The 27760-nt window shown below is 45.0% G+C and overlaps 1 protein-coding gene across 1 annotated transcript; it reads left to right on the forward strand.

The window, feature by feature from the left end:
- Positions 1–296: 296 nt before the first annotated feature.
- LOC107124513 (tripartite motif-containing protein 7-like) lies at positions 297–27475 on the forward strand. Its single transcript, XM_015427992.1, has 7 exons — positions 297–1139; positions 6253–6348; positions 10051–10281; positions 20226–20248; positions 21717–21832; positions 22999–23034; positions 26511–27475. Exons 1-7 carry the CDS (start codon positions 591–593, stop codon positions 27023–27025), a joined length of 1566 nt encoding a protein of 521 aa, XP_015283478.1. The 5' UTR covers positions 297–590; the 3' UTR covers positions 27026–27475.
- The last annotated feature ends 285 nt before the right edge of the window (positions 27476–27760 follow it).

Here is a 27760-nt window from a genome sequence, read left to right on the forward strand (position 1 = left end):
TCAAAGCCAAAAGTATTGCTACAGATCAGATGGTGGGGGGAGGGGGTCATGGGAGGACAATAATGACAATACTGGGTTGCAATGATTTGGCAGCAATCACCACCCGATTCTCTAAATAATAGCAATTCCAGACAAAATGGCCAGTGTGAAGGTGACCCCAGAATGTCCTTTTGTCATTTAAGGTAGAATTTGTCAGTTAGCCCCTGCATGATTTCTTCCAGAACATTCCTGTTTCCTTAAATACCTTATCTGACCTATGTTTTAGAGCATGTGCAGAGTGCCTTTCTCTTTTGACTATCAGACTACACACCAGGGACTTGTGGGGATGGTTGCCAGGTCACAGGGAACATCTTTTCTGGGAAGCCTGAGCTTTCCCAGCACTAATGTTAGAACTGAATCACTGCCACCAGCCCTGCTGAGAATGATGAAATACCTCTACTCACGCAGCAGGCTCTGGAAACTTCTGTTGTTCCCCGACCTGAACAAGGCTTGCTGTTCAGACTTTCTCCTTTAACTAAAGCGTTCTAAACAGTTCCCATCCAATTCAGTGACTGACTTGTTGCCAGTTCAAGAAACCAGAAACTCCTGAGATGACCTCGCAACACCAGCTGGTTTCTGGCATGGGAACACCCGCCTTGTGTTTCGTGCCAAGCATTCGTTCCCTGTATGCAGTCAAAGGAGGAGAAGGAGAAGAAGACAGCTCAGCTTGCCAGGAAGGAGCCATGGCGGCTGTGTTCCTCCCAGGGAACCTTCAAGATGAAGCCACTTGCTCTGTCTGCCTGGAGTATTTCAAAGACCCCGTCTCCATCGAGTGCGGGCACAACTTCTGCCGGGCCTGCATCACTAAGAGCTGGAAGAGCCTGGACAGAGATTTCCCCTGTCCTCAGTGCAGGGAGATTACCCAGTACAGGAACTTCAGACCCAACCGACAGCTGGCCAACATGGCTGAGATAATCAGCCAGTTCATCCTGCGTGGCGTGAAGGGCCTTGAAGAGGACGGGATGTGTGAGAAGCACAAGGAGGCTCTGAAACTCTATTGCAAGGATGACCAGAAGACAATCTGTGTGGTGTGTGACCGGTCTCGGGACCACAGGCCTCACGCCGTGGTGCCTGTAGAAGAAGCTTCCCAGGAGTATAAGGTATCTGTCTTTTCTGCCTGTAGTATTGGTTTTCTCAGCAGGTGGCCTGGGGAGACCTCTGTGGTCCTGAACCCCACGAATATATGTGCACCTTCTTTTTTAAAAATTCTAGAAAGGTACCTAGGCCAATCCCCAGCACATTCTACATAACAGGTATAGAGCCTGGACCATTACTCTAAGTCAGTAATTTTCAGACTATATTTCAAGAAGAATCCTAGGGTTCTGATACTTGTTAGAAGCTCATCAATGAGAAAATCAACAAATTTCTCTGAAAAATAGATTGCCTACTTCTTAGGGTTGCCAGGTCTCCCCGGCCACCAGTGGGGGATAGGGGATAGGGCTGTCAGATCCAGGTTGGGCAACTCGTGGAAATTTGGGGATGGAGCCTGGGGAGAACAGGAACCTTAGTGGGGTACAATGCCATAGAGTACACCCTCCAAAACATCCATTTTCTGCAGGGGAACCGATCTCTGTAGTCTGGAGATGAGCTCTAATTCCAGGGCATCCCCAGGCCCCACCTGGAGGCTGACATCCATACCATTTCTACAGTCCCCTTCAGTATGCATCCAAGAGCATTGTGTGAGGGCAACATTCATGTGAGTCAACAGGGACACCCAAGAAGTCTGGCCAGATGAACAGCTGGGTCTTCACATGCTCCGAGCATGGACCCTACAAGACTCCCCATAATCATCATCAGCACATAGTTGGGTTTGATGCAGTGCACAGGGAATTCCTTAGCAGGAGAATGGATACAGAATGGGTTCTCTGGAGATATGAAACTTGAAAGCCATTGAAGTAAGTAGTTAGAAAACAAATCTAAAGAAGATAGACGAAAGATGGGTTAGTCTGTCTGAAGCAGTAAAAAAGAGTAAGAGCCCAGCAACACTTTAAAGACTAACAAAAATTGTGGTAGGGTCATACCCTACTACAAATTTTGTTAGTCTTTACGGTGCTACTGGACTCTTAAAGGTAAAAGGTAAAGGTTTCCCTTGCTCAAAAGCCAGTCGAATCCGACTCTAGGGGTACAGTGCTCATCTCCATTTCCAAGCCGAAGAGCCAGCGCTGTCCGAAGACATTTTCCATGGCTATGTGGCCGGCATGACTAGATGTCAAGGTGCATGGAACGCTGTTACCTTCCCACTGAAGCGGTACCTATTTACCAACTTGCAATTTCTTGCTTTCGAACTGCTAGGTTGGCAGGAGCTGGGACCAGAGACTCCGTCATGCGGCACTCGGGTCTCGAACTGCTGAACTACCGACCTTCTGGTCTGTGCTCTTTTTAAATCAAAAGAAAGTACATTGCAACAGCAAGTTCACATTCAGTGTGCAACAACAGTGTGCAATTTATTGTTTAGAAGCCCCTCAGCCAGTTGGCACTGCAAGATCAATGCTGAAATGGTGCATCTGGACCACACTAAGTAGGATTTTGTGCAGTCCAGAGGCACTTCAGAGATGGACAGAATGTATTCCTGCATCAACCTAAACCACTGGACTGTTTTTTATTTTACTGCAACAGATTGACATGACTGGGATTAGGTCGGATGATCTGTTGCGTTTGGATGGTAAATGGTTCTACTCTGTGGCAAATTCGGACATGATGAGTTTCCCCTTGTTTCTTTCAGCACAGCAAAAATGAATACTCTTTAGCATTTAGCAATGCTGTTGACTTCAAATGCAGGGCTGCCCAGTCTCTGGGGGGGGGGATGGGGGGGGAGACGGGACACACAGCATGGCCACCTCCTGTGCTTTTAGTATGCAGGGATGAGCAGGCAAAGCATTTGATGGTGCAGAGGACAGCATTTTTACTAGCTACCTCTCGCACAAATTTTGTTTGTTTGTTTGTTTTACTGCAAATAATAAGAAAAAGGCCTGCCCATCAAACCACTGTTAAGGGCACTGAAGATATTAGTGACAAAAGGTGAGCCCTCTGGAGTGTTTTTGGCTTTCAAAGAGATGTGTGAGAGAAGCCTTGTTCTCTATTTGAGTTTGGGTTTTATTTGGGGCTGACTGAACACACTCTCCTCACCAGATGCACACAAAAGGTTAACTAAGTAATCAGATTCCTGGTCTATTTCTGGGAGGGAGACTTCCCAAATTGGAATAAGATCCCAGGCTGACCCCTGCTTCTTTGGACAGCAGCCCGCCCGAGCTTTCTGTTCATATCATCAGTGTTGATGGTTACTTAAAATAGAACCTACAGCTGGTGAAGGTAACGGAGCTGAATAGCAGAGGGCCAGTGTCTATAAGAGTTTGGGGAAAGGGTGCAGTTGGTCCACAAAGCAGCCAGGGTACCAGCCCACTGCTGCAAACCCTTATGATGAGTGACTTGATAGTACACTTACTAAACTATAAATTGTGTGGAAGATCTGCAAGTTGTTTTTTGCTTTGCTTAGTGAAGTGGGGGGGCTTCCATCTTTGCTCAGGGCACTGGAGCTGGATTGTCAACCTCCAAGTGGTTCATGGAGGTCTCCTGGAACCACAACTGATATCCAGACTGCTGATTCCTCCAGTTCCCCTGGAGAAAATGGCTGCTTTGGTGGGTGGACCCTCTGGCACTATACCTCACTGTGGTCTCTCCCCTCCCCAAACACCAGCCTTCCCAGGCTCCACCCCCAAATATCCAGGAATTTCTCAGCCTGGAACTGGCAATGCTATGTGGAGTGGTCACTTAGTCCTTTTCCCTGCACTGTTGCCCCAGTATACAGTACCCTTTCCCCCACGTGGTTGCTAAATTGTGGAGGGAAATACCCCTCCCCTAGCACTGCTTCTCTGATCAAATGTGGAACTATGTTACAGTAAAAACCAAAATATTTGGCAATCCAGTCACAGATTTCCCATGTAGTTTGGCCCTCAAATTAACTCATCCTCGATAATTCCTCTTCCTTGGCTCTGTTCTTTATGTGAGTTCTCGCACCATACAAGTTACAGGTCGATTGCAGCCATCACTGGATAAGGAGAATGTGTGAAAATGACCTCATCCCTCATCCTTGATGTGCACTGGCCCAACCAGCCCTATAATTGGAGCTAACCTGGGAACGAATAAGAATAGCAGGATAATCCATGTGTCAATTGTTATTGGCTGGGTGAACTTGAATTCAGAATCACTAATGCACACTGCCAGTGTCTGTTCCTTAGACAACATGCCAGTAGAAGGGTGATAAAAAGAGATACTTTAAATGGTGCAAGTTATTAATGTATTAAGAAGCAAGCAAGACTTCATCTGAGCCAGGGTGGTGGCTGGAGGTCTCCTGGGATTACGATTGATCTCCAGGAGACAGAGATCAGTTCCCCTGGAGAAAGTGGCTGCTTTGGAAGGTGGACTCTGTGGCATTATACCCCATCGAAGTCCCTCCCCCCCCCCAAACCCTAACCCTCTACCTCCAAAATCTCCAGGTGTTTCCCAACCTGGCAACCCTAGCCAAGGGTTTTGCTTCAGACATAGGAGCTGAATTCAGTCTTGCCATGCGAAAAATGCTGAAGAATGTCTGAGGCAGTGTTCATCTCCCTTATCAATTAGGGTTCCCAAAGACCTGCAAAAAAAAAGTGTCCTGCCCCTTTAGCAGTGGCTTAATGTTGTTTACCAGGTGATATTATTAACCTCTGTTTCCATGAATAGTTTCAACTGCCTATTTCCGCACATGAAGCCTATGCTAAAGGGGCAATAGAAAAGAGTAAGAGTCCAGTAGCACCTTAAAGACTAATAAAATTTGTGGTAGGGTATGAGATTTCGTGAGACACAGCTCACTTCTTCAGATACTGAGCAGTGACTCAGGAGGGCTCTTACTCATAAGATGCTACTGGACTCTTTTCTAGTGCTGCAGACAGACTAACACAGCTACCTATCTTGATCTATCATTAAGGGCCAAGACATTTTTTTCCCCTCCATGTTGCTGGCATAGCCACTTATGTGAGATTATGTAAAAGGTCTTCCAAGGCAGAGAGGATGATCCCCAACAGACTGGCGCCTTGGCAACCTCTAATTTTAGCATTTAAACACTGTAGGTAACAAATCCTCCTCCCGCAAGCTAGCAGAGTTGTCAGGTAGAGCGGCAGAGCAAAGGGGCACAACCAGCAGCTGCATCCTTTTTCTCACTTTCTCTTCTTTAGACGTTTTTAAGGTACAGGAATCACAAGGTAGTTTTATTTGTCCTGACCACAAACATTTATAACAAATCTACGTTTCACTGCATGGATTTGCAGAGAAACAAAACTCAAACATCATATTTGTAGCACTTGTAGACAGGGCACAATTAGTTCCCAGGTTACGGCTAGAGAGCCTGGGTGATCTGAGAACCCTGTGTATGCCTCTCCATGTTCTGTGATGGAAGACAGGTGTGCTAGAAATGCAATCAGTCAACAATAATATACAACAGTCCTGAAATGCCCAAGTTACCCTCTCTTCAGAATGTAGTTCTAAGTGTCCTGTACAGGCTGGCTTTTGTTTCATGTCCTGGAAGAACCCCTGTTGGTAAAGCTTTCCCATTACTGTCCCATCAAAGGGAGAAAGAGTATGGGAGAGGTAGAAGGAGAGGAGAGGAAGCAAAGATATGAGGAACGGGATAACCATCTCGCAAGTTTCTTGTGGGTCCCCACATGTAGATATCTAATTCTGAAGGGTGAACATGACTCCAGTGTGTAGATCAGAACAAAAACCTGCAGAATGGGGCCATATTCACATAAGGGGGATTTCCCTATGGCAGGTTTCCCCCCAAAATCTGAAAAGTTAAAGAATGGTAGGGGAAGTTTTAAAAATGTTCAAACTAAAGCAGCTGGGGGGAGATGAGAAATCTAGTAATCGTTGTTACCTCAGCTGCCACTTTTGGGCGTCTATCAGAATGATGCCTGCAGCGTGGGAAAGAAAATAAACTAGGAAAAGTGTGTGTATAACGTGGTAGAGGTAGGGAGGAGGAGGAGGTGGTAGTGGTTGAGGTGATGGGAAAGTTAGAGGTGAAGAAAAATGGTAGGTAGAGGCAGAGTCAGCAGTAGGAGAAGGAGAAAGAGGAAATCCCCTGCATGAGTGTGTGTGTTTATGATCTGTCTAGAAAGGCATACAATAAACACAAATAATTTTTTAAAAATCTATGTATATTTATAATTTTATCTTTGATCCTAGGAGCAAATACAAGCCCGCTTGGACTTTTTGAAAAAGGAGAGACAAGAGCTTCTGGAATTCAAAACACAGGATGACCAAAAAAGCCAAGATCTTTTGGTGGGTGCCTGTTGTTATACACAAACTGTATGCAATTATAGAGAGACTGCATCCTCCAGACTCAGAAGAAACTGGAGATCAATCAAACTGGTATAAACTGAACTGCCTGAATGCAGTTGTCAGATGTGAATAATGGCTGGCCTCTTCTACAGAGAGTCAGGCAGAGTTGCAAATGGCCAGAAAAAAATACAGGCCTGGATCTGGTCTTATTCCTTTCATAGCACTGTGAAGGACCGCACTTTTTAAAAGCTTACAAGTGCTATATAAACAGCTGAAGGACTTTCCTAAAGAACTCTGGCTGTCCCACCCTGTCTCAGCACAATTTCTTTTCTTTTTTTTAATAGTTATTTATTAAAGTGTAAATATTACTACATCCAACACCCGTGACCCCTATAAACCCCACCTCTTACACATTAAAATGATCCTTAAAACTTAACAGAAATCTATATATATCAATTATGAGTTCCGGTTTGTGGCGCGACGCTACGGTTGTTGAGTGGAGAAGCTCTCCTAACTCAGCACTGAATTCCACGGTATTCTGAGGGGCCAGAGGTGGTTTTTACCCCCATGCTCCTGTGTGCCCCCCGAAGAGGGACACATGCAGGGAAGGAAGGGGCTAGGTGGTTCCAGGCGGCAGCGTGGGACCGAACTTACCCCAACTTCCATTGTCCAGATCCGTGGTTGAGCTCCGCGCTGACGCACACTTTCTTAAGCTATTCACAGTTACTTAAAATCTTTATGCTGAGAGGTTTTTGTTCCAGTGTTTTTCGAACACTCCAGTACACTTTCTTTGAATATTCACTGACTCTTAGTTTCCAGAAGGCCGGTACATTCTTTCCAGTACCCAGGCCCCCTCTCTTGAAACACCAGTACTCATCTTGAGGTTTTAACTGATTCTTAAGTCTTTAAAGGCAGTTTCTAATTCACACCAGGGTTCTCTCCACTCTTCAGAGCTAACTCCCTGTTTGGCTGTATAGGGAAATTCTCCTGTCACTAGAAGGTCTATCCAGTTTGGTATAGTAGTTAAGTGCAAGGACTCTAATCTGGGAGAACCGGGTTTGATTCCCCACTCTTCCACATGCAGCTGCTAGTGTGACCGTGGGTAAACCATAGTTCTTGAAAGAGCTCTCTTAACCCCACCTACCTCACAGGGTGTTTGTTGTGGGGAGGGGAAGGGAAAGGAGATCGTAAGCCACTCTGAGTGAATGGCAGGGTGTAAATCCAATTTCTTCTTCCTCCTTCTCCTCTATCCCAAATGGGAGTCTTCGCCCAACTTCCCATACTTTCTTGCCCATTTCCCCCCAGTACTGTAAAACTGCTCTCAGATAAGGCTGAAATCATACTCAACTCAATCAAGGCAGAAATCTGACTGACTCATCATCATGTAGCTCTTAAGTCTTTCTCTGCTCAGCTGATGCTAACCAATCAGATTTCTTGGAGCACCCTGTCACTCAAGGCTCTCTGTTTCTGTGAAGAATTAACCCTTCACAGCCCTTCAGCTGTTTGAACTGCACTCCTAAGCTTTTTTAAAAAATGCAGTCACAAACACCTTTGAAGTGTAATCAGCAAAGTATGGGGATAAGTATCATCACTTGTTAATGTTAATACTGGCACATCAAGCTGTTAAAGATAGGGCTGCCAGCAACCTGGAGAAAAAATGCCCTGCCCCATGAACAGAGCACATCAAGCTGTTAAAGATAGGGCTGCTAGCAACCTGGAGAAAAAAAAGCTTAATGTGTGGAAGTGGGCAATTAGATTATTTCATGGCACAGAGGTAAAGAACATCACCTGGTAAATAACATCCCATTAAGTCTCTATAAGGGGCAGGGCATTTTTTCCACCCTAGGTTGTTGGCAACCCTATTTTCTGGTCAAGATTAGGTTTGCCAACAGGCTAGGAGAAAAATGTCTTGTGCCTTTAACAGAGACTTAAATGTGAGGAAATGGGCAGCTGAAACTTTCTAGGACAGAGAAGTAAATAAAATCAGGCTTCATGAAAAGACAGGACATGTTTCTCCAGGTCAGCTGGCTATCTTAGATCTGTCAGTTGCATAATTGTGGAATTCACTGCCACAAGACGCAGGTCTATTAGTGCTACAGGGATTTAGAATATTGGACCTTCCATGTTCAGAGATTGCTAGAAGGTGGGGACAAACAACAAAAACATAATTCTTTAGTGTGCCCAGCTTCCCAGGAACATCAGTCTGCCCACTTATTTGGGTGGGGGTGAGGGAGAAGAGCGCCCTGGAGTAGATGCTGCTGCTTCAACTTGATCTGACCTTCAGGTAAATTTGTAAATGTGGTTAAGGCAAGGCCAATATCTAAGTGAAAAGGCAATCAACAGTGCAGTCCTAAGCAGAGTCACAGCCTTTTAAGTCCAATGAAGTCAGTGGGTATAGAAAGGTGTGACTTTCTTTAGGAATGCACTGTGAAGGCTCCATTGAGTCAGATCCAAACCAAACTAAAACTTCTAATGGGAGAATGAAACTTTCCTGCCACCCCCTCCCATTGCAGCCCCCTTGATGTCTATAAAATGCTACTCCTGGGGGCTAGAGGGCCCTGAGGAATGGCATGGAGGGAGTAGTGGGCTGCAGCAGCAAGGGGGAATCAGAGAAAATTGCCAATCTGGATTGTTTTGTAATTCCCTAGTTTTCTTATACTCTGCTGCCATCTGTTGCCGACGTTTATTTAAGCAGGAGTCCTGTGCCACTGTAAAGATTAACTAAATTGCTGATGTTCACTCACCTCGTAACAAAACAAAAAAGTTGCCATTAACATCATTTTAACAGAAGTGCACAGCAAACCCCAAAAAGTGGGAATTGACAAGAACTAGCAAATTAAGAAATGTGGAAAATTAAAAGCAAAGGACAGACAACCTCCCCCCCACCCCACCCCACCCCACCCCCATTTGCTGCTTTCTTGTTCTTTGGTCCGTGTTTTTCTCCTGCTCCAATAGCTATGCTTTGTCTTCATTTTCAGCTTCAGTTTTGTCTGAAACTCTACCAGAAACTGCTTGTTAAATTATATTGAGCAGGTAATGCTTTTCTCCAGGACCATGTCTCCAGAATAGCATCCTGTGTTAAATTTTCCAAGTACATAAAAGTATAGGAGACCTACAGGTAAAAAAAGATACAGGAGGCCTTAAAAAAACAGAGATCTGTGTAATGTGTGTACATATGTAGCTATGGTCCTGAGGAGCTCGTCATCTCTCACCAAGGTCTGCACATCTTGTGGTTCATCAACTCAAATGCAGCCCCATCCGTAACCTTGAGGTCACCTGGTTTTTGCTGCCTACCCAGGGCTGTTAAAACAGGGAAGTTTTCAAGGACTCAGATAGGTCATCATCATGGACCAATCACTCTCCCGCAGCCTAACCTACCTCACAAGAGTGCTGTGGATGTAAAATGGAGGATAAGATCATGATGTATGCTGCCCTGAGCTCTTTTGAGGAAGAGTGGTATAAAAAAATTATACTAAATAAAGAAGACGCACGGCTTGAGGGCTGCTTTGACATGCTGGGTCAGCATCAGGGCTGCCAAAAGGCTTGGAGAAAAAACATTAGAGGCTTAATGTGTGGAAATGGGCAGCTTAAGCTTTTTATGGCATAGAGGAAAATATCACCACTTGGTAAATTAAAGCCTCTATTAAAGGGACAGGACATTTCCCTCCTGTAGGCAGCTGGAATCATTGGTTTCTTTTGAAGAAAACCATAGAGATCGAGAGGCAGAAAGTGCTTTCGGAATTTGAGGGTCTGCGTCAGTTCCTGTACGAGCAGGAGCAGCTTCTCCTGGGGCAGCTGGACAAGATGGAGAAGGGAATCACCAAGAGGCAGAACGAGAACATCACAGAGCTCTCTAAGGAGATCTCGCTCCTCAACAAACTCATTTCTGACTTGGAGGAGAAGATCCAAGAGCCAGTACTTGAATTCCTCAAGGTAGGAACTTCATTGTGCATAAATCCCAGGACTGTTGTGCCTTGGGAATGACGGCGTGTTGTACCATCCACTGTGGTCACATTCCCTGATGAACCGCATGGTGTACATACTTGTGCATGATTTCTGAGCATCACTGGTCACATTTTCTTGAACAAATGCTCCTCTCATATTTAGAAGCCTCTGCTAGATCAGGGTTCTCAACCCCCGTTGGGGTGGGGTTTCCCCTGGTTTTCGGGGCCCCAATCTGCCGGCAGCTAAGTACATTCTTATAAATAATGTATTTTATGTTGTTAAAGCAACAAGTTTAATAGGACAGTAGGTTTTGTATATATTTCAGTTTTCCCCCAACTTCCTGTTTTTTTTCATTTGGGGGGGGTGTTTCATTGGGGGAGTTTTTCCTCCACCCTGTAGTTTCAATTCCAGAAACTTTACATCTCTGGGCTCCTCTTTACAAACAGACATACCTGCATTCAGTGTTATTTAAGAAAAGGCTAGGCGTCACATCTATAGGATTAAATAAACTGATTTAGTTCCATTCAGGTAGGTAGCTGTGTTGAAGCAATAGAACAAAGTTTGAGTCCAATAGCACCTTTAAGACCAACAAAGTTTAATTTGTTGGTCTTAAAGGTGCCACTGGACTCAAACTTTGTTTTAGTTCCAGCTTTTTTTTAATGGTAATTTGTTCTTAACTTTCAGTTGGACAGTATACCTATTGGGCAGAGCGTTTGTGTGTTTTATACAGTGCTTAGCTCTTTAGATGCTTTACAAATTATATTACTGCTGTTATTATGAATATATGAAGTAGCCTTTTCCCAGTGGGCAGTGGCTTTCCAGTTAGAGAGAGGCGTTTCCTTAATCTGTCTCCTTTCTACTGGATGTCTCAAGGTGATCAGGGTTGCCAGATGCCCAGAAAACAAATGTCCTGCCACTATAATAGAGGCTTAATGTGTGGAAATGGGCAGGTTTCCATGGTAAGGATGTTAATTACATCACCTAGTAAATAACATCCCATGAAACCATTCTCTTAAAAGAACAGGACATTTCCCCCCAGGCCTGTTGTCAACCCTATGAACATTTACTTGTAGACCAATCTGCTGGCTCCTTCACAAACTGCAGCAGCTCAGAGGGCTCAGATTTACTAGGAAGAAATGACAAGAATGAATTGCAGTGGCTGAGATGTTGGTGATCAGATAGGGTTGCCAGGTCCTCCCTGGCCACCAACAGAGGAGGGCGGTGTAGGGTTGTCGGGTCTAGGTTGGGAAACTCCAGGAGATGTAGGAATGGAGGATGGGGACCTCAGTGGAGTACAATGCCAATATAGTCCAACCTCCAAAGTATCCATTTTCTGCAGAGGATCTCTGTAAGTCAGGTATAATTTCAGGACATCTCCAGGTCCCACCTGGAGGCTGGCATCTCTGACAGAAACAGCACTTATATAGCTTAGTAAGGCATACTACTAGTTTGCAGGATGTCTCAGAAAGAGAGGGGAAAGAGATTATTCCTGCTTTGCATTTTCTAATGAATGTGAATATATGCAGGTATCCATTTGCTCCCCATCTAAGCTTGCCAACTGAACAGAAGAAAACCAGCCTATCCTGCTTCTCTGCTGCCAACAGAATCTTGAGCTGCAGAAATCTGCAGGTGAAGCTTTCCCATGGTATCAATCAATCAATCAAATACCTTTAATGGCATATCAATAAAATACATGGTGTGATAAAATATGAGCAAGGAGGCATTACAGAGACAGCAAAATAAGGCAAATCAAACAGAAAGCTTTTATCTATCTTCAGCCAAGAACCTAGCAACCAGAGCTGTGTGATGTCCGGGTTTGTGTCATTTAATAGACATTGGACTGTTCTGTCATTGTTAACACAATGTTTAGGGTATATTGGAGAGGAAAGGAGTTTCTTATGTGAACCTGCATTTCAAGATAATGTGATGGATTGAATCTGTCTATTTTAGAGGACAGATGCATTGCCTTTCATGGAAAGGGACTTTGTTATACTGACCAGTTAATATTTTTGAGGGGAAAATATTTAGTCGGGCCAACGTAAAAGCTCTATGGTGAGAAGGGTGATCAAGGTTGTAAAAGTAACTGGCCATTTTCCCTTGCTGGGCGGAGAGGTTTAGTTTGGCCTGAGAAGAAAATTAAGGCTGCAGAGGATTTAGCTTATGAAATTCTAGGTCAAAAAGCCTTTGTTTTATGGTTCGAAAGATAGCAGATTCATTGAAGGGCAGGAAGAAATCGATTGAAAAGTCCAATTGTTGGGATTTCTTTCTGATAGTTGAAAGCCAGGTAATACTATACAGATCACTTTTTAATTTTGAAAGTAAAGACTTTGAAGAAATTCTAAAATGTAACCTGAGCCAATATTTAAAGGTTATTAGCCAAATTCTTGTTTCAATAAAATGCTGGCCCAATTCTATACAAAATGCCGAATACAGTGTAGTTAGAAACTCCTAAAAATTTTCGGAAAAATCTTCCCTGAATTTTCTCTGAGTTGTTGTTGAATGCTTTTATCCAGATTGGGATGCCATAAAGCATCTGAGGTAGAATTTTGGCTTCAAAAATCGTAATTGTAGCAGAAACATACTGGTTACCATTATTGAAGAAGAACTGTTTGAGCTGGGTAGTAGCCCACTTAGCTGCAGTGGTGATTTTGGATCTATGGGTTACCCAATTTAAATTATGCTGAAAGGTGATGCCTAGGTATTTAAAGTTTTTTACTTGGGCAATTTCTGTGTTACCTATAATCCACTTTTTTGGATTCCAGCGTTTGGAGAAAACTAATACTTGGGATTTTGAATAGTTAATGACAAAAGAATCACCTTGACAGTATTTATGAAAATAACACTGAGCACACATTGAGGAAAATAAGGTATAAAATAGAAAGGTCATTTGGATAGAAATTATTTTCCATGGTATCACCTGCTAATGTCTGCAGATCAGTCTGCTATTAAAGGCACAGGAGCACTGGCTGATTAAAAATTTGGCAACTCCACCATTGACTAGTAGAATTGGCAATGGGTTTGATTAAACAGCCACCTCAAATTTGATTGAGGCAGTTTCCAAGAAAAAAGTCTATAGAAAAAAGTGCTATTTACTAATTTGGTGTGCTCCAATAAAATATCACTTCCTCCAGTCATCTACAAGTTGCTCTGCAGAAAAACTATGCTCTTTACTATCAGTTTTGGGCTGTGATCTTTTTTTTTTTTTTTACCCATTACTGGTCTCAGATTGCACCTGATGTTTCCATGGCATGGGGTCTCTAGTTTCTTAGCCCTATTTAAAGGATGCAGCATTCCTTTCTTGAGATGGCTGCACTTGAGAACTCTAGGCCGTGGGCCAAGCTAGATGTGACAGCATTCATGGGTCCAACCGGTAGACACACCACCATTTTAAAGGGATTTTAAAAGGTCCTGAAGGCCTGCATATGTTTGCCAACTTCAAGCTGGAAAATTCCTGGAGATTTGGGGGTGATGCCTGTGGAGGGGGCAATTTAGGAAAGGGTTTTAGCTACAATCTCTGGTATATCAGAGGGCAGGCTCCTGGAGAGGCAGGATTTTTTCTAAATTAATAGAGTTTGTCCTCTGAAGCTACTGATCTCTATTGTCTGGAAACCTGTTGTCATTCCAGGAGAACTCCAGTTCCTTCCTGGAGGTTGGCAACTACAGGCATGCAGCACAGTGGGCTGAAGTGCTCTTGATCTGCTCCCCTGTGTCTTTTCAAGTGCCAAAATGGTTGGATGCAACAGCCCCATCCAGGATTAGGCCCAGCCCCGTAGCCAGGAATTTTTTCCCAGGGGCATGCCAGGGCCTGCCCAGCCACCACCCCTTCCGGCAGCCAGCTGACCCCCGCCGGATGCTGCACTCACCCTCCTCTTCCCTCCTCGGATGCTGCTGGCATCGGGGACCCAACTTGGGATGGACGGCTTAGTTGCCGCATAGGGTAGCCTCGAGGACTCTGGCCCTGAGGTGAGAGGCTGGGCAGCATGGAAGGGTGAGTCTCGGGTGGGGTGGTGCAGACCTGGCGTGGAGGCAGAAGAGAGCAGGTGGTACGTTTGCAGAGATGCTGGGGAGGGCCGAGGGCCCAGAGGGAGCGCAGTGCCGGGGAGGCCGGGGAGGCCGGGGTGCAGCAGCTTCGATAGGAGCCCTGCCCCGTATGTCCCACCACTGGCTATGGCCTTAATTGGGCCCCCTTTTTATGGCCAGTTTCCTGTATTATAGGGCCCCTTAAGAAATCAGGCCGCATTGGATTTGGGCTCACGCAGGCTGATCTAGTATTGGCTGTTGTTGGATTTTCGCAAAAATGCTACTCCTGGGGGCTAGAGGGCCTTGAGGCACGGAGGGAGTAGTGGGCTGCAGCAGCAAGGGGGAATCAGAGAAAATTGCCAATCTGGATTGTTTTGTAATTCCCTAGTAAAGTCCCTAGGTCAAAGAAGACGGGGACGGCAAAGGATGGATGGTTAGACAGTGTCGTAGATGCAACGAACATGAAATTGAGCAAACTTCAGAGGATGGCGGAAGACAGGAAGGCCTGGCGTGATCTGGTCCATGGGGTCGCGAAGAGTCGGACTCGACTGTGCGACTGAACAACAACAAAGTTTTCTTATACTCTGCTGCCATCTGTCGTCAACATTTATTTAAGCAGGAGTCCTGTGCCACTTTAAAGATTACCTAAATTGCTGATGTTGACTCACCTCGTAACAAAAAAAAAAGTTGCCATTAACATCATTCTAAAAGAAGTGCACAGCAAACCCCAAAAAGTGGGAATTGACAAGAGCTAGCAAATTGAGAAATGTGGAAAATTAAAAGCAAAGGACAGACACCCCCCACCCACCCCCATTTGCTGCTTTCTTGTTTTTTGGTCCGTGTTCTTCTCCTGCTCCAGTAGCTATGCTTTGTCTTGATTTTCAGCTTCAGTTTTGTCTGAAACTCTACCAGAAACTGCTTGTTAAATTATATTGAGCAGGTAATGCTTTTCTCCAGGACCATGTCTCCAGAATAGCATCCTGTGTTAAATTGTCCAAGTACATAAAAGTATAGGAGACCTACAGGTAAAAAAAGATACAGGAGGCCTTAAAAAAACAGAGATCTGTGTAATGTGTGTACATATGTAGCTATGGTCCTGAGGAGCTCGTCAGCTCTCACCAACATCTGAACACCTTGTGGTTCATCAACTCAAATGCAGCCCCATCCGTAGCCTTGAGGTCACCTGGTTTTTGCTGCCTACCCAGGGCTGTTAAAACAGGGAAGTTTTCAAGGACTCAGATGGGTCATCATCATGGACCAATCACTCTCCCTCAGCCTAACCTACCTCACAAGAGTGCTGTGGATGTAAAATGGAGGATAAGATCATGATGTATGCTGCCCTGAGCTCTTTTGAGGAAGAGTGGTATAAAAAAATTATACTAAATAAAGAAGACGCACGGCTTGAGGGCTGCTTTGACATGCTGGGTCAGCATCAGGGCTGCCAAAAGGCTTGGAGAAAAAACATTAGAGGCTTAATGTGTGGAAATGGGCAGCTTAAGCTTTTTATGGCATAGAGGAAAATATCACCACTTGGTAAATTAAAGCCTCTATTAAAGGGACAGGACATTTCCCTCCTGTAGGCAGCTGGCAATGCTATGCATTTCACACCCTATGAAGTAAACAATGCTATGAAGTAAACAGCATCTGCCTATTGCACCAGACATCTGGATGCAAAGGTGCAGTGCATCCAGCTGGGTTCCTCTGATGCCTTTCCTGCAGTCTGACATCAGGGGGACAAAGTTCTATTTCTACATCAGTCAGGGATGGTATAGCCCTCTCCCTCTTGGTTGCAATCTCTTTTTTAAAAAAATTGTATAAAGATACACAATTACATAAATATACCTAAGAGAATTGCATACAATAATCAACTACAGTACTGAAAGGCCTAATCATTGGTTTCTTTTGAAGAAAACCATAGAGATCGAGAGGCAGAAAGTGCTTTCGGAATTTGAGGGTCTGCGTCAGTTCCTGTACGAGCAGGAGCAGCTTCTCCTGGGGCAGCTGGACAAGATGGAGAAGGGAATCACCAAGAGGCAGAACGAGAACATCACAGAGCTCTCTAAGGAGATCTCGCTCCTCAACAAACTCATTTCTGACTTGGAGGAGAAGATCCAAGAGCCAGTACTTGAATTCCTCAAGGTAGGACCTTCATTGTGCATAAATCCCAGGACTGTGGTGCCATGGGAACTGTTGTACCATCCACTGTGGTCACATTCCCTGATGAACCGCATGGTGTACATACTTGTGCATGATTTCTGAGCATCACTGGTCACATTTTCTTGAACAAATGCTCCTCTCATATTTAGAAGCCTCTGCTAGATCAGGGTTCTCAACCCCCGTTGGGGGTGAGGTTTCCCCTGGTTTTCGGGGCCCCAATCTGCCACCAGCTAAGTACATTCTTATAAATAATGTATTTTATGTTGTTAAAGCAACAAGTTTAATAGGACAGTAGGTTTTGTATATATTTCAGTTTTCCCCCAACTTCCTGTTTTTTTTCATTTGGGGGGGGTGTTTCATTGGGGGAGTTTTTCCTCCACCCTGTAGTTTCAATTCCAGAAACTTTACATCTCTGGGCTCCTCTTTACAAACAGACATACTTGCATTCAGTGTTATTTAAGAAAAGGCTAGGCGTCACATCTATAGGATTAAATAAACTGATTTAGTTCCATTCAGGTAGGTAGGTGTGTTGGTCTGAAGCAATAGAACAAAGTTTGAGTCCAATAGCACCTTTAAGACCAACAAAGTTTAATTTGTTAGTCTTAAAGGTGCCACTGGACTCAAACTTTGTTTTAGTTCCAGCTTTTTTTTTAATGGTAATTTGTTCTTAATTTTCAGTTGGACAGTATACCTATTGGGCAGAGCGTTCGTATGTGTTTGTGTCTTATACAGTGCTTAGTTCTTTAGATGCTTTACAAAATATATTACTGCTGTTATGAATATATGAAGTTGCCTTTTCCCAGTGGGCAGTGGCTTTCCAGTTAGAGAGAGGCGTTTCCTTAATCTGTCTCCTTTCTACTGGATGTCTCAAGGTGATCAGGGTTGCCAGATGCCCAGAAAACAAATGTCCTGCCACTATAATAGAGGCTTAATGTGTGGAAATGGGCAGGTTTCCATGGTAAGGATGTTAATTACATCACCTAGTAAATAACATCCCATGAAAAAAGGGACAGGAATTTTTATCTCCAGGCAGCTGGCAACCCTGGCCTTGAGGACTGACTGCCTCACCTACACAAAGATAAAGAGCTTAAGGAGTAGGTGGGTGTGTGATACAGCACACACCTGTGACTGTGAGGAGCCAAGAGAAGTTACACTAACAGCCACTGGGCTCAGAGAAGGATCAGATTAACCATATGTGACACTGAAAACAACCACACATGATAAAGAAACAACACAGTTGCCAGGTCACATACACATTATGTGTGGGGAGTTGGCTAATGAATGAATGCCCTTTGAGGCTTCTTTAAATATTTAATTTTGGCCTACTATTTAACGTAGTGCCTTGCCTTCTTATTTGCTGGATGTGTGTGCCATACTAAGAGAAGAGGAGAACAAAGGTTTATAAAGTACTGAACTGTAAGGAAGGAGTGAATCAAAAACTGTTCTCTGTCTCTCAGAAAAGTAGACCTGAAGGATCATGCAGTGGAACTTATTGGCAATGGTATGTATGCTATACCTGTCTTACCACTTTTGAAAGATAGTGGATGGTTAAGGCTTTAACCAGGTCTGAGAACTTTTTTTTGTGTAATACACTTTATTAAATTTTTTGGGATATACAGAGGTAGGGGAAGAAAGGGAAACAAAAGTAATGTCTTCTGCATATTAATGCTGGCCCAATTCTATACAAAGGGCCGAATATAGTGTAGTTAGAAACTCCTAAAAGTTGTCGGAAAAATCTTGCCTGAATTTTCTCTGAGTTGTTGCTGAATGCCTTTATCCAGATTGGGATGCCATAAAGCATCTGAGGTAGAATTTTGGCTTCAAAAATCGTAATTGTAGCAGAAACATACTGGTTACCATTATTGAAGAAGAACTGTTTGAGCTGGGTAGTAGCCCACTTAGCTGCAGTGGTGATTCGGGATCTATGAGTTACCCAATTTAAATTATGCTGAAAGGTGATGCCTAGATATTTAAAGTTTTTTTACTTGGGTAATTTCTGTGTTACCAATAAACCACTTTTTTGGATTCCAGAAACATAGTATTAGCCATTATTAACCAACTTGTAAAGTGTGTCATATGCTGGTTTTGGTGTGGTATATTACTGAGTGTACTACCCAAATGCTGTTTTTTGTATAAATACCATTAATTTTGGTTCAATTCCAATGGAATATGTTTCAGCATGTATCCTGTAGTTGTCAGTCCTGTTTGTATGAGGCTCATAGAATCATACATAGAGAATTCAGCAAGCAATCTAATGTACTCACTGATCTGTTTGTATCTTGCCCTTCCTCCAAGGAGTTTAGGAGTATACATGAATTTTCCCTCCCATAGTCTGTCTTCATGCAAAGCAAAGGTATGGGATAGATTAAACTGAGAAAGAGTGAAAGGCCCAAAATCACCCACTGACTGTCATGGCTCAGTGATGATTTGAAGCCAGATCTTCTCATCCCAAATCTAGAGTCCAATGGCACCTTTAAGACCAACAAAGGTTTATTCAAGGTATGGGCTCTCATGTGCTCTGCCCCTGGTTCAGCTATCCTGAATATATATTCCAGGCAAGAAAACTGATACAATTAAGAATTATGCATATTAATAAATATAACTCCCTGTTTGTGTAGCTCAGCACCAAAATTCTGATTCAGACCATGTAGATGTTTCATACTCATCTTATATTCTAATAGTGAAGTTGGGAATATCTTTAGATACTTAAATCCAGTGACTGGAGCTGTGAAAGAGCAAGACAGATCTTTCTTTTTCTTTTTTTTAATGATTTTTTATTTTTCAGATACAAACACCCAACAAAACAAACAAACCCTAACAAAACATAAACATATTACATAACAAATAACAGATCCTTCTCTTTCTATACCTAGTTTCTTTAAACTTATATTTCCATGATTTCTTATTACATTTATTTTATAGATTTACATTTGCTTCCAACCACTTGTATACTTTTGACCAAACTTTTTGAAACACTGAATTCATATTTCCATGAAGCTTTTGAGTTAAGTTGTCCATTTCGGCCACCTCTATTACTTTATTAATAAAGTCCAATTTTTGAGGTGCCCTTTCGTTCTTCCAGAATTTTGCCAGCACTAACCTTCCTGACGTTAGTAAGTGTGACACTATATATCTTTCATCCTTTTTCCAGTTTTCAGGAAGTATATTTATATAGGAAGTTCGGTCAGAGGAGCCCTGGCTTGGCTCGAAGCTTAACATGGGTGTCTAATGAGGTGATTCATGTAACTGTGCCAATACATTACACTGTGCCTGCCCCAGCATCCTCTGTGACAATCCAACAGATTCTGGGTCGTACTTTTAAAACAGGTTGCAGTGCATCAGTGTGGAGGGTGCCGAAATGTTTCGGGTCAACCCTGCTGGCCTCCATCTTATCATACAGTTCCTCATCCAGCAAATCAAGAAAAAGGGAGGGGGGGACAAGAAGGAGAAGAAATAGGCATGTAGGGTTGCCCACTCTGGATTGGGAAATACCTGGAGATTTGGGGGGTGAAGCCTGGGCAGGGAGGGGTTTGGGGAAGGGAAGGATCTCAGTGGGGTATAATGAACCACCCTATAAAGTATCCATTTTCTCCATGAAAACTGATCTCTGTCACCTGGAGATCAGTTGTAACTCTGGGAGATCTCCAGGCCCCACCTTGAGGTTGTCAACCCTAATCATACACCTGGCATTGCCAGTGTGGAACATATAATTAAGACTCTCTCTCTCTCTCTCCCCCCCCTTCCCTTCCGTCTAGGATGTGACAAGTGCCCTTGTCAGGTACGGAGCTGAATTTTCACCTTCTCTAGTTCTTTACTTATGAACCAACTGAAAGGTCAGTGGCAGCCATTCAGAGACATCCAGTCACTGAGGAATGTTACAGACAGTAGTTCATCTCCCTTAGGTCAGTGCAGATCCCATGCCCTTTATAACTTCTTCAGCAAGTGAGAATATTATCCCTTTCCTCCCTGGCAGTTTGATTACAGAGCATGTGCTCCTGGTGGCGGGGGTGTGATGGGGAGGAAGAGTTATACTTTGTTTCTTCAGCTTGGCTCAAGGTCTTTGCATAGGCCTTTGGGTGACACTTCCAGAAAGGTAGCTGTGGTAGTCTGCTGAGGCAAAAGAAAACAGAAGTCCACCAGCACCTTAAAGAACATTTATTCCAGCATGAGTTTCCATGAGTCAGAGCTCACTTCTTCAGATGACACCAAGCCTGTTTTCCTCAGAAGTTTCAAATGAGCCAGGGCCTGCCACTTACAAAAGGGGCGAATTGTGCTATTTATTTACTTAGTACTTTTTCATTCCACCCATCCTCCAACGAGCTTAGGTGGTGCACATAGTCCTCTCCTCTTCCATTTTATTTTCACAGCAACCAGCTGAGGGAGTTTACAGTGAGCTTGCCCAATAGGTTTTAGGTCAAGCGGAATGTGTATCCAGTTCTCACTACACCACACACACATTTGAGTTTTGCATGCAAATAGCACAGATAGTACCTTTTTGCAGGGCTCTTTTTGTAGAAAAAGCCCAGCAGGAACTCATTAGCATAATAGGCCACACCCAACAGCAGAAACTCATTAGCATATTAGGCCACACCCCTGATAGCATAGCTCATTGTCATATTAGGCCACACCCCCAAGTTACCAGAAGTGTGGTCGTCCAGCCACACCCACCTTTTGCTTCTTATTCTGTTTACTTTGTTGTCAAAACCCAGGGCTTTTTTTGTAGCAGGAACGTCTTTGCATGTTAGGCCACACACCCCTAATGTAGCCAATCCTAATGAGTTTCTGCTGTTAGGTGTGGCCTATTATGCTAATGAGTTCCTGCTGGGCGTGGCCAACTCAGGAGCCAGCCGGAACTCCGTTCCTGTGCGTTCCTGCCCAAAAATAGCCCTGCCTTTTTGTATTTCACAGTCATTTGGCCTTACTATTTACATTTTTTTCTCAGTACCCTCATGGTATGTGTATATCTATATGTCCAACTGGAAAAAAAAGGGTAGTCTACAAAACATCGGGATATCCAAAGACAGGAGGCTAAAAGCACTTCTTGTTTCACATCAGAATAAAAGTATAATGGCCATCAGCATTACAAACATCTTCCCCTCTGCTACCTTTCTTCCATATTAACAGTTGCTCAAAGAAATGCTCACAAATCTTATTTAAGCTTCATACTTCTGAGGCAAAGTATAAGCATTTGCTGTATCATCAATACTGCAATCTGGTAATCTTTCTGTCTTTTAAAATCTTGTTAGAAGTGATGATCTTAAGTGTCAGCTGCCCATCCCTGTTTCTTCTGACATGAAAGGGCACATCTCCAATTTCTCTCTGAAGACTGTGGTTCTCAAGGGAGTGTTGAAGAAATTCAAAGGTAAAGGAAAGCAGTACCCCTCTCTTTACATTTAGTGGTATTTTCAGGCTTGAGAGTAAGCCATGTGGGCTTGTGGCCTGGGAGTTCTGATGCTGGCAGAGAATAAGGGGGAGGTAGAAAGGAAATGGCTAATGGTCAGTTGAAGTCCCACTGGGCCATGTGAGCTCACCCTCCACAAGGCTCTCAATGGCTGCTTCTAAAGATTGTGCCATGGAGTTCCTTTCATCTCAAAAATGCTACTGATTTTATTTATTATTATATCTTTAAAATGGATACGTGCTGCCTTCCCCAATGTCCAAGGTGGTTTACAAGAGTCAATACAAATATTTTGATAAATTATGGCCCCGGTCACACGGAGCATTTGACCCGCTGAAGGCACGGTACTCTGGCAGGTTTTCCGGGCGCAATCTCACTGGAACATTTGGGAGGCGTAGCACTCCCGTGGCCAACCCGCGGCAAGCCGCCGAAGCTGCATAGTTAAAAGCTACCAGGATCGACCTACCAGCAAATGGTTTGCCATGGGCTGCCTCCGGACACTTGTGGTGTGATTGTGCCGGCGTCCTATTTGCTGCGCACGCCGATGGTGGAAGTCCCGGTGGGCAGCCGTCAAGTCTGATCACCTAATCGCGCATCAGATTGTGACGGCACAAAGAGCCACGCCTCCCCCCCACGTTTTCTGGCCCATGTGACCAGGGTCATTGAAAGCATAAGACTGCCTTGTACTGACTCAGACCTTTGGTCTATCAAGGTAGGTTTGTCTACTCTGACTGGCTGTGGCTCTCCAGGATGTGGGGCAGAGGTTGTCACCATACCTACTGTCAGATGCCTTTAACGGAAGGTTTGGGGATGGAACGTGACAACTTCTGCTTGCAAAAGAGGTGCTCTGCCATTGAGCCATGACTCTTCCTCAGCTGCCTAAAATAATCAAAGTATTTTTGATTTGGGAAGGCAGTATCTCCGACCATCCTTAGCCTCCCTTTCATTACTCTCCTGACATGGGTTTCAGGGGTCTTGGAAAGCTTTAAGGCAAAACATAATTTCAAGAAGTAATTCTATAGTCTGACCTGTGAGAAATGTTGGCTATAATGCACAATGTTTGAACTAAATCACTCTCAAGTGCCTTTTAATCCAGACTTCCATTGATTGAGCTTCCTTTTCCCCCCCAGACAATCTGCGAGATGAACTGGGGAAAGGTGAGAAAGGTAATTGCTTCAAACTAAATATGCTTTCTCAAGAAGAGTGATCATGGACATTCATGTTCAGTGCAAATCCTGAATTTGCTATGATTGCAGTGTTCCTAGGTGTTTTTTTCACCCTTTTAAAAGGTTATTCTTTAAAATACGGCCTTTTACAAAACTAATGTTGATTAATATTTCTTACATACTGTATTTCAGCAATTTGTTTTTCTGTAAGTTCACTGACCCAAGTAATGATCGCCTTGCCAGTCCCAATGGAAAAGAAAAAATAGCTCTTATTAAGGCAATTTAGGTTAATGTAGGCAAATACAAGCTTTTGTGTTTCATAGCACTTCCTGGGCAGAAAAGATTTCTGTTTCTGTGGCATTTTCCAGACCATAGTCGTCTTTCAGGTTTGCAGGGGTGTCATGGTGGTTCCAGTGATCATGCTATCAGTGTGATCAGTTCACACTCCTGGGTTTTTTGTTTTTTTCTCCATCACGGTTCCATCTGTAGGCTTGCCAGCCCTCAGGTCTGAGTGGGGGGATCCCCCAGTGTCAGGGGCTTCTCCCCACCATGGACCAGCTGGCTGGCAGGGAAAACCCTGCCCCTAAACAGGGACGTTGCCACACAACATCGCTGACGCAATGACATCACCTGGAAGTGGCGTCATCACACTGGGGACATCATGTGGGGATGGTCTGGTATTTGGGCGAAACCTATAGTTTGAGGGCAAAAAAACCATAGAGTTTCGGCCAAATACCAGAATGTCCCTATGTGTCAGAGAGATAATGCAATGTCCCCCCATCCCCCGAATAGGGTTGCCAAGTCAGTTTTCGTCCGGGGCGGGGGGCTCCCGGACGGTGTCTGGAGTGCGTGCGTACTGACGCTGGGCACGCTGGGGGCGGGGCCACAGCCATCTTAGGGGGAAACATAGAGTTTTCCCCTCAGATGGCTGTGGCCCCGCCCCCAGCGTGCCCGGCATCAGCACGTCACCTCCGGCTGACGTGCACGCTGGGGTGGGGTTTCCCCCGGGGCCTGATTCCGCGGTGCCGGAAATCGGGTCTCCAAAGCGGGGGGAAATCCGCCCCCCGGGCGGACTTGGCAGCCCTACCCACGAATGACCCCTAAATCCTCCCACTGGAGCAAGAAGGGGACCTGGCAACCCTAGTATTGATTTTCTGCCCCCCCCATTTTTGTGTGTGTGAACATGCACTGAAGCGTTATAGTGCTTCAGCAGCCTCAAGGGGGCTGTGTAATCCCCGTTAAAGTACATTTCCCGCGATGGTCGTTCCTGGTGTACGTATCTCATCCCTTATTGGTTGACTCTTTTCCTGCATTTGAGCAGTCTCCCTAATTTGCTCCCCCCCAAATTTTGAATTCCTTTACCTGACTTGCATCAGGTACACAGCTCTAGTGGCATACCTAGCGTATTTGACCCCTGGAGCAGATCATGTTTTTTAACACCTCGCTCCTCTATACAACAAAATTGTCTAGTTCAGGTCTCAAATGGCTTACTACCGATTAACTCAGTGGGGCTTACGCTCGAGTAAGCTTACTGGAGAGGGATGCTTCCAGGATGGGTCTGCCCCAATCTCCAGTGCCCTGTGCCTTTTCTTGGGGGAGAGGCTCCATGAAAGCCCCCTCCTCGTCTCACTCTGCTGAGCCTCCAACTTTGCGTGGAGTGGTGGCTGCTCTCCCAAGAGAAGCTCTGTGCTTATGCACAGAAACAACCACCCCTCCGGATGTGTCTTTGGCCAAACAATATTATTTCATGCTTCCATGAGGGCCAAGGACTCTGGGCTTTTGACACAGGATAGTCCCGCTAAACACCTTGAAATTTGCTGCCGCCAATGCATGCATAAGATAGAATAGGCTGCAGAGAAAATAAATGGGCAGTGATTGGCTGCTGGTATTGCCCCCCCCCCTCCCATGGGACTGACTGTTTGTCTCATCACAGGTGCCCTCCAGTGCTGAAATGTTTCATGGCTGGCATGCAAATATATGTATTATAAAAGTTTGCCACCCAATCCAAGAGGGGGCAATGCATGAGGTAGGAAAAAATGTTCAGATTCTGAGCAAGAGGCTGTCTTGCGGATTCATTCTGCAATGGAGGGGGGAAAGTATGAAAAAAACTAGCTTAGGAAAGAACGGGGAGAAATGAGGAATGACTGGAACAGCACGAGGATGTTAACGAAGTAGTGCGGACACAAGAAAAAACAACAACGTTAACATTGGGGAATGAACATGGAACATTAATGCAATCTGGAAAATGCCGGTCTCTTACATTTTTATCTCACCCGTCTTTCCAAGGAGTGATTTGAATTTTGGTTTCCCTGACCCTCCACCACCACCACCCCACCCCCAATCTGCATTGGCTCTTTTATGAGGCTTACTTGCAACTTCATCATACAGTCACCCACCATCTTGGTTTTCACAACTCTGCTTTGCAGTCTTTTAAACCTCCTTACAGATCATATTCAGTGCGTCTGGAGAGAGCATAGATGGCACAGTATGGATTTCCACCCCACCCTGCCTCTGTTGATATAATGTCCTATGCTCTAGCAATATGTCACACACCAATTAAAAAAAGAAGTCAAAAAGCCTGCTGGGGAATGGTGGATACAGGGGTAATTTCCTGCAGGAGCGCACAGGAGCGGAGCTCCAGCAGTAAAGAGCCCCACCCCCTGCTTCCAGCAGCCCCAGGCCACAAGAAGCCAGAAGCCTTGCCTTGCCCTTCCTTCCTTCCTTCCTTCCTTCCTTCCTTCCTTCCTTCCTTCCTTCCTTCCTTCCTTCCTTCCTTCCTTCCTTCCTCCCTCCCTCCCTAAAAAAAACCCTTCCCTCCTTCACAGATCTGCGCCCCCCCCCCCAGCTAGCAATCCAAAACAGTCCAGTGGCACCCTTAAGGCCAAGGTTTATTCATGTACAAGCTCTCCCTCCTCTGCTAGGGCAGATCTGCACCCCCCCCATAGCTAGCAATCCAAAACAGTCCAGTGGAGCTTGAGCAGTGGGTGTTGCCTTCTGACACATTTCCGGTGATGTCAGGGGGTGTGACATATGCAAATAAATTATGCTAATGAGTTATGCTAATGAGCTCCTGCACCTCTTTTTCTACGAAATGTTCCCTGGGTGGATGGGAGGGGAAATGAGGAGAAAAATCCCATGGGGAAGCTCCATTGCCGTGTGAATGCCTTTGTTGCAGCAATGAGAGGAAAATGGGGAATCGCCTCTGTGTGGAAGCAACCGTAAACATTTCTGTATTCCCATACTGACCTATGCCAGTCCAATGAACTATGCTGTTTTATTTACTGTAGATCTCCATTTAATCTAAGACGTGTGAGATTAAACAAAGTGACAGCTGGAAAAGATGGCCCTAGTATTCAGTACGATGCAGAGTCTCTCAAAACCATCATCTTGAGTTATAATCCGCCGTTGCTGCTGCTTTTCTTTGTTATTAGTTACAGTGTTTGACTTGTTCTGAATGATATTATCCTGCTTGATAGAGGACCTGCTCCTGGACGTTGAGACAGCCAACCACCTCCTCATCCTCTCGGCTGACCTCAAGAACGTGAGGATGGGATGCCGGAAGCAAGACTTGCCTGACAACCCCAAACGATTTGACACCAACTCCCGTGTCCTGGCGACGGAGGGATTCAAGACAGGGAGGCATTACTGGGAGGTGGAGATGGGGTCTGGGGATGGTTGGGCCTTTGGAGTGGCCAAGGAATCAGTGCGAAGGAAAGGACTGACCCAGTTTTGTCCTGAAGAGGGAATCTGGGCCTTGCAGCAAAATGGCGGCCGGTACTGGGCTGTCACCACCCCACAGAGGACCCCAATTTTCCTACCCGAAAGGCTCAACAAAGTCAGAGTCTACTTAGACTATGAGGGGGAAGAGGTGTCTTTCTACAATGCTGAGAACATGCAACACATATTTACATTTAATATCCCTTTCACCGAGAGGGTATTTCCACTCTTCTCCGTTTGCTCCACCATGACCTACCTTAAACTCTGTTCCTGAATATGACGGGATGTTTAGCTGAGGTACCAAAGCTTATGTTCACACACACTGCAAATTAAGGCTTGCTTATCAGGCCCGGACATTACTGACCACAACCGAGGGCCTGTTTGCATGACACAGTTGTGTGGGGGTGGCTTACGTGCTTGAAAAGGCCGGGCATGGTGGCCTGTGCACAGTGGCAAGTGAGTAGTGGGTGCCAGCTTCCATGCTTTGTAAAATAGCGTTTCCGAAGTAGATGTTAAATCCTGTGTAAGGCAGTGAGTGACAGAAATTATTTACTTTGGGCTCCAGAGTTACATAACTAGGCCCTGCGCTGTATAGCCAGAAATCTGATATGTGCAATTCTTACCACCACCATCTCTTCACACACGTTAGGGCCTGATCTGTAGTCACATAGCCAGAGGTCATTTCGGGGGGGATCGCGGGGGATCACAGTTCCCCCGGGGTGAGGTGCGGGGGGCGGGGCACACGACGAAGCCCCACCCCCTGCTTCCGGCCACCCCGCTTCCGGCCCTCATTCAGCCAGGAGGAGGCAGGAGAAGAGGGAGGGTAAGTTGCTTCCTCCCCGCCTCTCCCCACCCCTGCCTGCCTGGGGCCAGGGAGGGCCTTGGCGGGGCTTCCTCGCACTCCCGCCGGCCTTGCAGGTCCACCGCCGGGCCTTATGATGTCAGGGGGTGTGGCATATGCTAATGAGTTATGCTAATGAGTTCCCCTAGCTCTTTTTCTACGAAACGA

The sequence above is a fragment of the Gekko japonicus genome, unplaced genomic scaffold (assembly GCF_001447785.1).
Source record: "Gekko japonicus isolate JY-2015 unplaced genomic scaffold, Gekko_japonicus_V1.1 scaffold1007, whole genome shotgun sequence".
Lineage (NCBI taxonomy): Eukaryota > Metazoa > Chordata > Lepidosauria > Squamata > Gekkonidae > Gekko > Gekko japonicus.

What these genes read in the sequence shown, in the direction of transcription:
- LOC107124513 (XM_015427992.1), top strand. Translation starts at nt 591, where the DNA reads ATGACCTCGCAACACCAGCTGGTTTCTGGCATGGGAACACCCGCCTTG. An exon ending in AAAAAAGCCAAGATCTTTTG is followed by an intron (nt 6,349 to 10,050) that starts GTGGGTGCCTGT and finishes TTTCTTTTGAAG; the next exon opens with AAAACCATAGAGATCGAGAG. An exon ending in CAGTACTTGAATTCCTCAAG is followed by an intron (nt 10,282 to 20,225) that starts GTAGGAACTTCA and finishes CCTTCCGTCTAG; the next exon opens with GATGTGACAAGTGCCCTTGT.